The sequence below is a fragment of the Ruditapes philippinarum genome, unplaced genomic scaffold (assembly GCF_026571515.1).
Source record: "Ruditapes philippinarum isolate M1 unplaced genomic scaffold, ASM2657151v2 ctg21715_1_1_1_1, whole genome shotgun sequence".
Taxonomy (NCBI): Eukaryota; Metazoa; Mollusca; class Bivalvia; order Venerida; family Veneridae; genus Ruditapes; species Ruditapes philippinarum.
In genome coordinates, this window is record NW_026862296.1 from 1 (window position 1) to 12113 (window position 12113).

At 30.7% G+C, this 12113-nt stretch overlaps 1 protein-coding gene across 1 annotated transcript; it reads left to right on the forward strand.

The window, feature by feature from the left end:
* The first annotated feature begins 4356 nt into the window (after positions 1–4356).
* On the forward strand, positions 4357–10690 carry LOC132718581 (tetratricopeptide repeat protein 37-like). Its single transcript, XM_060702297.1, has 9 exons — positions 4357–4394; positions 4960–5114; positions 5494–5591; positions 6070–6198; positions 6975–7060; positions 7505–7559; positions 8205–8335; positions 8920–9052; positions 10373–10690. The coding sequence occupies exons 1-9, from the start codon at positions 4357–4359 to the stop codon at positions 10442–10444; spliced, it is 897 nt and encodes a 298-aa protein (XP_060558280.1). The 3' UTR covers positions 10445–10690.
* Positions 10691–12113: the final 1423 nt, after the last annotated feature.

Consider the following 12113-nt stretch of genomic DNA (forward strand, 5'->3'; position numbering starts at 1 on the left):
GGGAAAATATTTCTAGTTTTAGAAACTAGGGCTTTATGTCAGTCTGAAAACATCTTTGCCTTCCTTTTCAGTAGTGTTTGTCTGGAGCTACACCTTTTTCATTCCTATAATTATTAAATGTTGAATTTCTATACTGAGGCAATGAATGGCATACTCTGAAATAGAAAAGAAAATTCTCATAAAAAGTATCATATTTATAAATACAATATCAAAATTTAAACTTAGACTTCTAGCTGACATATCACTCTGAAAAAAGTATAATATATTTTTGTTCTATTTGCAATACAATCTGAATTTGAATTTCAACTCGAGCCAAATACTCTAAAGGACTCAACCACTTTGGACTGTACATGTTCAATAATAAAACCAGCAGTATATTTCACAAAGTCTGATGATAGATAAATATTTGTTGATAAAACAAACGGGTGAATGTTCGATTTCATTTTCAACAGAGGAATGAACAAATATTTTGTAGCAAGTCCAGATTTTTACCATTTGCTTCAATTAAATTTAAAACGAAATTGAAAGGCTATGACATTGAATTACTTATATGTACATGAACAAAATTCAGATTGAGAAGTATTATTTTTTATCATTTACTTAATATTTAAAAAGCACAAAAGTCATTTTTAAAATTATTAATATATATGTAGCCCTATACTTACGCTTCAAAGATTCATATATGTCATTTCCTTGGAATGCCCTCGTCCCATAACTAATAGCAAACTCTTCACGATCAAAGAAGCCGTCCATCTGCATTTTATTATCTCCCGTTCATCTGCTTTTTACCATCTCATCAGAGTTGCTGATTTTTACGTTCTGTCCTTTCTTTGCTGCTCTTTTCAGTTTTCTGCGAGATAACTAAGTAAAAGAAAAATAGTCTTCTGAAGTCACTTAAAATAAAAAAGAACATCATTTTTCAACGCATTCAAATGTGCAGATGAGCTCAGTGTGAAACAATGCAGATTTATGTTTTTAAAATAGGCTGTATATAGATATAGATAATCCTCATAAACAATGCATGTGCATGCATGTATATTTTAAAACTTGTATCTTGTATCATAAATATTTTTCAATCCAAATCAAATGAATAAAAAAATGTTTAATTTAAGGTGGTGCCATTAGGGTGGGACGAATCGTCACTAAAATGGGGCGAGTCGTTATGGGGCGAATCGATCGTTATCCTAATCTGCACATTACTCCAGTAAATTTTATTTTTTGTCAACTTACATATGATATAGATCTAGAAGGTTTTTAAAAACGCTATATAGGACGAAAAGAAAATTTTGAACTTACCGTCTATCATGATGCAGTAGTCTAGATGCCTTGATATTGTTTTTTATCCATATTTTTGTGTAACACCACAAGTTTTCATCTTCCAAAATAACCGCCTTTTTCCTATGCATAGAATTAATGCAAACGAAATGTTATTCCTAGCTATACTATAGTATTGTATAAAGTTCCTTATTTTGCAGCTGCAATGACAAAATCTGATGTAAGTTAGTTTGTTTCTATCATTAGTTATATCCAAAAGAAAGAAAACTGTTTGTATGGTAAGATATCTTTTTTCTGAAATGGCAAAAAAATTTCGTTTCCTATTAATCTTGTTCTGTTGTCGGCTGATAGGGGGCGCTCGGTATGCTGCAGTTCCCTGCAAGATCTTATCGTCTAATCGCGCGGCTGGGAGCCATGCTGTTCAAAACAATAAACTAACAACAGATGTTAAGTCCGAGAGAATTAAGTCGCTTTTTTACGACATTTTACCTTTTTACGCATATACGTTAATCTATTCGACAGTTTTTTTTACTGATAATGATAGCTAACTGATCTAATCATAAAAAGCCGTGGGTATGGATCAGATTGCGTATTAACAATAATAAAGACAAAAACTGATCTTGATCACTCAAAAATAAAATCTACATGCAAATTAGTTAGACATATTTAACAGTAAAACGAGATTGTATAATTGATTCTTTTTTTACGTTTTGCGCTGAGCATGGAATTAATAATATGGTGATGCTTAAACTAAGAGACTTGAAAAACCCATATATATTTTCCAGTGACTGATTAAAAACAAGTACGGTAATGAGTAAAGGGAAATTAAAAAAAAATTGTATAGTTAAGATCGAGGGGTTTAGTTGTTATGAACAGTAAAACAAAAGGACCTACATCAATGAAAATTTCTGTTATAATTAAGCAAATTATGAACATCTGAAGTACAATGAATATGTTATGAATAAATCCTGGAAAATCTCTGATTTTAATGAATCATGAACAACTTGTGATCGAATATCTCAGAACTTTAAAGTGTAATGAATTTGTAATAAATGGTATCAAATGCAATCGGGAAAAGTTCTATTTCCAATAAATCATGAATAAATTGTATACATTCCAGTTCAAGTGTAATGAATTTGCAATAAATTGTATTGAATATATCTTATGTTTGTAATCAATGGTTAATAAATCTGTCTTTTGTAATGAATCTATAATAAATGGGGTCTTTTCTTTCCAGTAAAAGCACAATTTATTTATGATTCATTTAATGAATCATGAACAAATTGTATTAACAAATCAGGAAAACATGATTTATTCCAGATTTATTCACAATTTTGATATAATTTGTTGATGTATTTTTTTGTTTGGGTGATAGCGTCAAGACCAATTAAAATTGCAGCTCTTTATTCTGTCAACTGCAAGTGAAATTTGTGACTTTATCTCAAGTAAAGGATTAATAAAGTAACTATGCGTAATACCTAATTTTATGAACTTTATTTGAAATAAAGAAAACTCATATTTCTAGACTTAATTTTGTTTATCTGTGTTTTTTTTTTATGGCGATTGTAACACATTTTTGATCATATCTGGACAGTCAGTCCACCTCACCAGACTTTCATGGATAACAAACCATTACCAATTTCTTCGCAATGAAAAAACTACTAATCCCATTTGATTTCTAAATCAGCGGTGAGAAACAAATAACCACTCGACACAATGCCCAAGGTCAATTGTCACACAGAAATTTTTATGTTGTAAAACATGTTATAAACTTTGATGAAATAAATGCAAGTTGCTCTAATCCACTTTAATGTTCCATGAATATTTCCTTCGATTCAACAAGAGATGTCTTTTAGCTTGTATAAGCTATCATATAAGGGAGGATTGCAGCATGTTACGAGATGGTAACTTAACATGGGCTGTATATTACTTAATGTGTTCCAACTAGACAAGTAATACCCGTCTTCATCCATGGTCACATGCCCCCGCCCCCTCCAATGCCCTCAACAAGATAGGTGATGTTTCAACACCCTTGTGCCAATAGCATGTACAGCTAGTAACACGTAGATTAAATATTTCACAACTGCACTAGAATTTGAATAATATCAAAAATGTATATTCAAAATTATAGGTAGAAATGTGAATGTTTTTGTTGTTTTATTTCAATGTAGATACATGTAACCATAAACTAGATTTTAATATGTTGTAGTTTTATTCACCTGTGAAATAGATGGCCATTTCTGCTGTATTTTTTACATATAAAGGCATTCAAATTAATGTCCACGAGCAAAAAAGATCGGTCGAATTGTATATCTGCACAATACTTTTATAATCATTCTAAATATTATTTTAGTGAAAAATAGTTTCATTTCGAAGAAAATAATTATATTTAAGATGATGTGTACCCTTTTAACACAAAAGAGAAACAGTAAATTGAAGTGTATTTTACTATTTTCTTTAAAATGTCTCTGCATATGTAAAAGTGTATATTCTATGTTATAACAGATTCCAATCCAGTTTTTACATTAACGGAGAAGGAAACATGTATTAACGGATAAAGATTCACATTATCTCGTGCCTTTGTTGCACGTCAATTGACATCGCACTAGAACAATAGACAGCGTGTGAAAATTGTTTCTTTATACGAGATACAGACAAAGTCAAGCTTAGCTAGAATAGCGCTAATGCATCTTCTTTTCATGCAGGAGCCCGCGGACTGTTACTGAAACACATGCCCTGCGAGTTCGTGCGTTAAGTGAATCCTTGTGTTTCTGTTGCCAACGCAAAAGGTGCATTAACCCTTTCTTCTATAATATTTCTAAAGCTTTGCTCTATGATATTTCTAGGACGCAGCGTTTTGAAAGTTTACATTCAAATGCGCTTTAGAAATATTCGTACAATATTAGCAATATGGAGCAATAATTATTAATAAATCGGCTTTTGTTGAAAAAAGATCAAGGACCGTGTAATTCTAAACTTTAATGTGTGTCATGTTTGAACATTCTTCGATCATTTGTATGTTATCAATAGATCTTTGTTGAGAAGAGCATGTTATAAAAGTTGTATTGTACTTAATTAATAATGTGCGTACCAAGTCATTTTCAGAATGGTTTCAAACGGTAATGTAACGATTCGCCACACTAACGATTCGCCACATAACGATTCGACACAGAGTAATAACGATTCGCCACAGTTAAATAACGATTCGCCACGTGTTCAAATACAAACTTTTTCACACCTGTTTTCAAATTGTTGATGGAAAACTTTTTTCCATTTTATATTTCATTCGTTAATTACATTAATTAATTACACTGAATAAAGCTTTTATTGAATAAAAAACACACGAAAACCAAATATTTAATTAACAAAATTACATAACACATTTTATAATTTCGTTATTGATATAAACTGGAAAAATATACTAATATACAAATATGGCCTTTTTAGCTGGTGAATATGATGTGATATGGGGTTTGCCTAAAATACGAAAGTGAGATTTTTGACGAAAGTTTTTTGTCTGCTGTAAGATTATTATGCATTACATTATTTGCATTTTAGTTTATGCGCAAATAGACAATCCTTGAATTTAAGAAACAATTGTTGAATTTAAGAACCCATGATAATGTCCTGTGTGACAAAACCACAATATTTCATGCCCTAGAAAATTAAATGATTTATTTACAGCCTCCAATATTGTTTCTATATATCAGAGAATGTAGACAACTGGGCAGCGTTGGCGTCTGCTGTTCATTCTCGAGCTATACTAACATCATGTTGGGAGAAAAGACTTGCCTTGTTCAAGCATGAATACACAATTCTGTGCTATATCAAAACAGAAGGTAAAGTATACAGTATTATATATGTATGTACTGACCTTGTTGTTATGAAACTTTTCTTTTTGTGTTCAGTCTCGAATCTCAAAATTCATAGGTCATTCTACATTCAGAGCTGGTTTCTTACTTGTCAAATTCTGGAGATCTGAGTTTAGAACCATCATATTTTTCTGCTCTTTAAACATAATTGTCTTCTCTTTATCCATTACATTTTTTCCTGCTCTTGGACCAATACATATTTCTTTTGCTTGTAAAGCATTACAGTTTTTCTGCTCATGAATGATTACAATTTGTCTATTCTTAAGCCATGACATGATTGTCTGCTCTTGAAGCACAGCATTTGTGTTTTGTTCTGGAATATTTATTACTCTACTTTATATTTTAGATGTCCCACTACCATTAAAGTTTTGGTGTGCAAAGCAGCAGATAGTGTGTACAGTACATGCTAATATGCATAATGAGTTGATGGAATGTCTAGATGAGGTGAGGACTGGGTATTATGTAACTTTTCCTAATAGAGAGGCCATATTTTAACTTTGTCAGGGCAACATGGGAGGGTTGTGTTGGTAGTTTTCCCTTCACATCTCAGTAGTTAGCCACTTTTAACTTACCAGAGCACAGTTTAACTTCTACACAGTTCCTGCTTTGCTGTCATAGCAGTTAACCAGTACTAGTTACTTTCACTTTTGCAAAGAACTGATAATTCTATACACGCCAGAGAAGAGGTACAGTGTGAATGACCATACAAAGGATTTCATGATCAATCACAATGAAAATGACCTGCACCATCCTGGAATCGAACTAAGGTCTCCTGATTTCCAGTCCAATGCTCTACCTATTGAGTGACCTGTACATTTATTAAGGAAGCACTTTATGTACTTTGTGTTTAAGTAGTGTTATACATTATAATCATGTTGAGATGAGAATTTTTTTTACAGTTACTTTACTTGAATTATTTTAGTTAATGACAGATTTTGGCGGAGAAGTAGAAGTGAAGCAGCTGTTTAATGTGTTTAGTAATGTCCTACAAGACAATACAGGGGGCGTGGCTAAATCTCTTGATGAACACTCCTCCGTGTATTTTTGGCAGGTTGGTATTCATGTTAATTGAACATTAAATAGTGATATTTTTATGTGTGTATATTGTCAAAGCAGCATGCTGCCAGGTTCATACTAATTTCTTATGAAAATTTCATAAAAGTTTGGAATATTTAAGATATTGTTGAGTGAAATAAGCCTGCATATGGCAGGGGACACTTGCAATCCATTTAATTAACCTATAATGTTTCAAGTTACTAAAATTTTTCCCTTATTCTGTTATGTGCTGACTTGAAATATTGTGATAAACTTATCAAATTTAGACAAATTTAAAAGCGTTACATGGTTTTAAAATTATTTATATATTTCATACTCACTTTGAAATAATCAAATTTGAAAGTTTGATTACTTTATATTCTACTTGATCATCTGGAAATATGCACCATTTAATGACTTCCTTCTTGTATCTGAACAAAATGCCTTTGTGCTTCAGGGGTGTATTGTAATTTATTTAAAATTTCTCACCAAATCGGAAAAAATAATTTTTGTATCAATAATTCCAAGCTTTAAATAACAGCATGTATGAATTTTCTGAAACCTTGTTCAACAAAAAGGCCTCTTAAGTATAATCTTGCAATTATCTGATTATCAAATCTGTTTAATTATTTATAATATTGTTCATATAGAGTATGAGTGTATTGTCTTAATTATACAGTCTTTTGCATTTCAAATAATCATTTGTGTACAAAAATGCTACCTACTGTACTACATAATAGTCATAAAGAGTGTTTGTTTTTGTAATGACCTAATGATGTATTTTTCTGGTAGATTATGGTAGAGATGTACATTAAATCTGGATTGATGACGGAGGTTGAGACTACATTGAAACAGTGTCATTATAAAGTGGCTAATAGGTACAGCTTTTTTTTTTTCAACTTAATTGAGAGCAATAATGCTCAATAGTGGTCAGTCTGTAATTGGTCTTCAGTTCCCCTAATTCAGATTGTTAAAACTTTTAATGAAGTTAACACTCTTAATGAAGGTCACAGTTTTCGTTTTCAAGCACTTAAAATAGTCAAGCATCCAGCACTACTGACAGCTCTTGTTTTATTGTAGAGCTTTATATTATATAGAATATAGAGATTATAATTATGACATAAACAATGTGTTTTTATTTTGTTATAGTAGACGAGCAAAACTTGTCAATAAAGTATGAGAAGTATAGAAATATGTAATGGGTTTTTTTTTTCATTTTTGATATGTTGTATAGTTGGATTAAAGTGGTAGTTTCTCTTATATAAATAAAATAGCACAGAGAATGGTGAAATGAAAAATGCATCTGTTTTTTACTACTTCAGTGCAAATCAAGTGTTTTTGCTCAAGATGGCACATTTGGCGTTTCAGCAGATTCTGGTAATTATTTTAATACTGATTATTGTGGTAGTTTGACCACAAGAGATATCACCAACATAAATGCAAGAGAAATAAAATTCAAGAATAGCTTAAATTAATACAATTTGGTTACCTGAACTATTCAATTATACCCTCACTTTGGGTACCTTAATTATTCAATCATACCCTCACTTTGGGTACCTCAACTATTCAATCATACCCTCACTTTGGGTACCTCAACTATTCAATCATACCCTCACTTTGGATACCTCACTTATTCAATCGTACCCTCACTTTGGGTACCTCAACTATTCAATCATACCCTCACTTTGGGTACCTCAACTATTCAATCATACAATCACTGTGTTCCTCAACTATTCAGTCATATCCTCACTTTGGCTACCTTGACTATTCAATCATACCCTCACTTTGGGTACCTTGACTTTTCAATCATACCCTCACTTTGGGTACCCTGAGTATTCAATCATATTCTCACTTTGGGTACCTCGACTATATTTGCAAATGTAAGTTGTATTGTTGTTGTTGTTGTTTTTTTTGCTTTAAATAAAGATGCTGATAATTTGAACCTTGAAATATACATTCATTTGTAGCACAATTAATCATAGTGTAATAATGATTCAGACATTTTAATTATGATATTTTCAGACAAGTTCAGGAAATTTAGACCACTACAAGGAAGTATTCAATGAAACAGTAGATCAGATATTGGCAGGTCACCCAGAATGCATTGCTGTTAACTTAATGCAGGGAGTTCTAAATCTACACACTAACTCAAGGTTATTTTATTTAACTATTATTTCCCACTATTTATTAAGTGTCACTGTCTGCTTAGCTCAATAGCGAGAGCAATGGATTTGTAATCTAGGGGTGGCTGGTTCAATCCTAAGACAACTTGTGATTTCTCCCTGACAATTGATATTTAGTCTGTCATTTGTCTCTAACCGATAATTTAGAAATCATGTTGGATTTATAGTCAGCAACTTGTGAAGAAACTTGTGAAGAAATTGGTAATTACTGGTTAATTATCTAGGAAATCTGGTTTTGTTGACTGTCTGTTGTTTTACAACCAAAAAATGTGTAAAAATCCACGTAAAAATCAAACAAATTACATTTTAGAATAATATGTGATTAATATACTTATCTGTACATATAACCTGTTTTCCTTTTTCCCATGGATCAAGCTTTACATGGACTTGCCCTGTGTGGATTTGGGACTGTCTGTTGTCAGATTTAGGGATTTCGATACCAAAAAGTTTAATTGATCATACAATAGTAGTGCAAAATCTTGGAAAATTGATATTAAAACATTTTCCACATTCATTTTAACAATTTTAATATGATGTCTGGTAATGATTTATAGATTAGCAAAACATCAGCTGCAGAAGATACTAGATTGTCATGTGACAGGAAGTCAAGGTCATGACCTCTCTATAGCAAGACAAGCTCTCCTACATGTACTTGTTAACTCAAAGAAAGACTCAGAACTGATACAGGTAAATACTTTGTCACCTTAGTACAGTATTGGTTAACTTTTTATATAATTTAATAGAAGTTAACCCATTATTGCAGTAAGGTGATGACTTGTCCTTTTATTATTACAGGCCTTTTTCCCCTATCCCAATATCCGAATATGGGCCCCATTCCCCAACCAAATTTTTTTTTTCCCAATCCCAAAAAAATATTCCCAATCTAGAAGTCGTCAATTTGAAAGAAAAAGTACCGCATTTTAAATTTTGGTGTCGCGAAATAGCCTTACGGAATATATTCATGTTTTGTGAATAAAAACAGGATTTTTAACTGATATCAATTTTACATTCATACACATTTTTGCATGCCCTTGTATTTTTAATATGACATGACAGAAAAAGCTGAACAGTAAGATTTATTAAGATTTATTTAACAATTGTAACACGTTGAATGCTAACATATTTTCCAAAATTGGCAAATTTCATGATTACTTTTTTTCCCAAATTGAAAAATTTTACGACACAAATTTCCCAAATTTGTCATGTGGCGTTTTCCCAAAACAGAGGAAAAAAGGCTGTTATTAATTAGTTAAAATTATTATGAAACTATTTTGTACTTTTATCATTTTCTGATTAATTCAAAATACTTATTGTGTAGATCGATAAGCATGTTCCCTTCTTTTTGTCAAATCAATTCAATATATTCCATAATTGAAAAAACAAAACAAAAAAAAAACATGATTTTTAGCATTCTTTTTATAGGTGTAAAGCTGTATTAGTCTGTTATATTTGTTGATATCTATAGGAAACTTTTATATTAAATATCTGTAGGCGTGACATGTTTTAATACATTTATACTATGATTATGTATGCATATTAATGCTTTTTCATGGCTGTTTTTAAATATAACAGTGAAGAAACTAAGTCACTGTATCATTTTCTGCAAGCCTATACAATTCAAATTTTTCAGTGTACATGTATATGGGCTTTTGCAAATCAAGTGTTTTTTTTTACTTTCAAACACTGCATCATGTATTGCAAACTTATGCAATTCAACCTGCATCATATTTTGCAATAATTGGAACTAAATGTGTATCTATACTGTGGTTATACATTTCTGTTCTGATGAAGCTAACTTGGGGTTACGGAATCAATGAATTTTGTTGATGGACAATTTATGTTTGTATCTTACTATTTAAATGATATTTAAATTTTCAAGTTAGAAAAAATGGACAAGTCCATATATTACACCTGATAATGGTTTGAAACAATGCAACGATGATTGTCATTACCTCATTATACATTTCTTGTGAATATTTATAAATAAATTTCATCTTTTATTTGCAGGTTATCCTGGATGATGCAACACTAGCTGAGGATACAGAATCATTAAATTATTATAGAAATATCACTGCTTGAAAACAGTCATCTGTGATCAATTTGAAATAATGCCATTGATAAACAGTATTGTTTAATATAAGAAAACTTTCAGAATATTGGGGAAAAAATTGAAACAAGATATACATGTATACAAAATTATGATGTAATGTTGTTATATTTTGTTGTTATGTGTTACAGTTCAGACGGGAATATCTGTATTGAGGGTAGTTAACCAGCAAGCCCTGTAATGACCCATGGAAATTTTCAGCATGAGTAAAACTAACAAAAACACAAATCTGCCCAAACAAAAAAAAGATAGGAATGAATCAGTATAATAAATGATAAACAAATTTACCATTTATTCCCAATTTATTATAGATGGAAATGACATGCAAATGAGCCAATGCATTATGAATAAATTGTTAATAAATCAGTGAAATGAATTGGTAATGAATTGGGTCCATATTTACCAACTTATTATAAATTGTTAATAAATCAGGTTAACAAATGGGTAATGAATTTGGTCCTTTTCTTGACTTAGTCAATGAATTATCAACAAATCAGGTCAATCAATCGGCAATAAATTAGGTTCGCTGACCAACTGATTCATTAATGAATTGCAAATAAATTGTTAATGAATCACTAATAAATTGTATTTTTTCTTCTTCCATAAACCGAAATTCAATGTATTAATGAATCATTAACAAATCAGGCTTGCCTGCTTATATTCATCTAATGGATTTTGAATAAATGCAGGTTCCAATGATGGTGTCAATTCCGGAGAAAAATATGAAAATAATAATAATAATAATAACATATCTTGATAAATTTTATTTATTTTTCTTTTATTTTTACAAACAAAAGCTGACTAGATTAATCAAGAACATACAACAAGATTAAAATTTGTGAACAAATCTATGCCACCACATCATAACATTGAAAACTCATGATGTACGTGCATAGCTCATTTCATAAATATCCCTGCAAATAAAACAGATAATGTCAGGTAAACAAGTAAAGGGTAATAATTCTGGAAATATTCGTGCTTGCTGTTAGGAAATATTTCTAGTTTTAGAAACTAGGGCTTTATGTCAGTCTGAAAACATCTTTGCCTTCCTTTTCAGTAGTGTTTGTCTGGAGCTACACCTTTTTCATTCCTATAATTATTAAATGTTGAATTTCTATACTGAGGCAATGAATGGCATACTCTGAAATAGAAAAGAAAATTCTCATAAAAAGTATCATATTTATAAATACAATATCAAAATTTAAACTTAGACTTCTAGCTGACATATCACTCTGAAAAAAGTATAATATATTTTTGTTCTATTTGCAATACAATCTGAATTTGAATTTCAACTCGAGCCAAATACTCTAAAGGACTCAACCACTTTGGACTGTACATGTTCAATAATAAAACCAGCAGTATATTTCACAAAGTCTGATGATAGATAAATATTTGTTGATAAAACAAACGGGTGAATGTTCGATTTCATTTTCAACAGAGGAATGAACAAATATTTTGTAGCAAGTCCAGATTTTTACCATTTGCTTCAATTAAATTTAAAACGAAATTGAAAGGCTATGACATTGAATTACTTATATGTACATGAACAAAATTCAGATTGAGAAGTATTATTTTTTATCATTTACTTAATATTTAAAAAGCACAAAAGTCATTTTTTAAAATTATTAATATATATGTAGC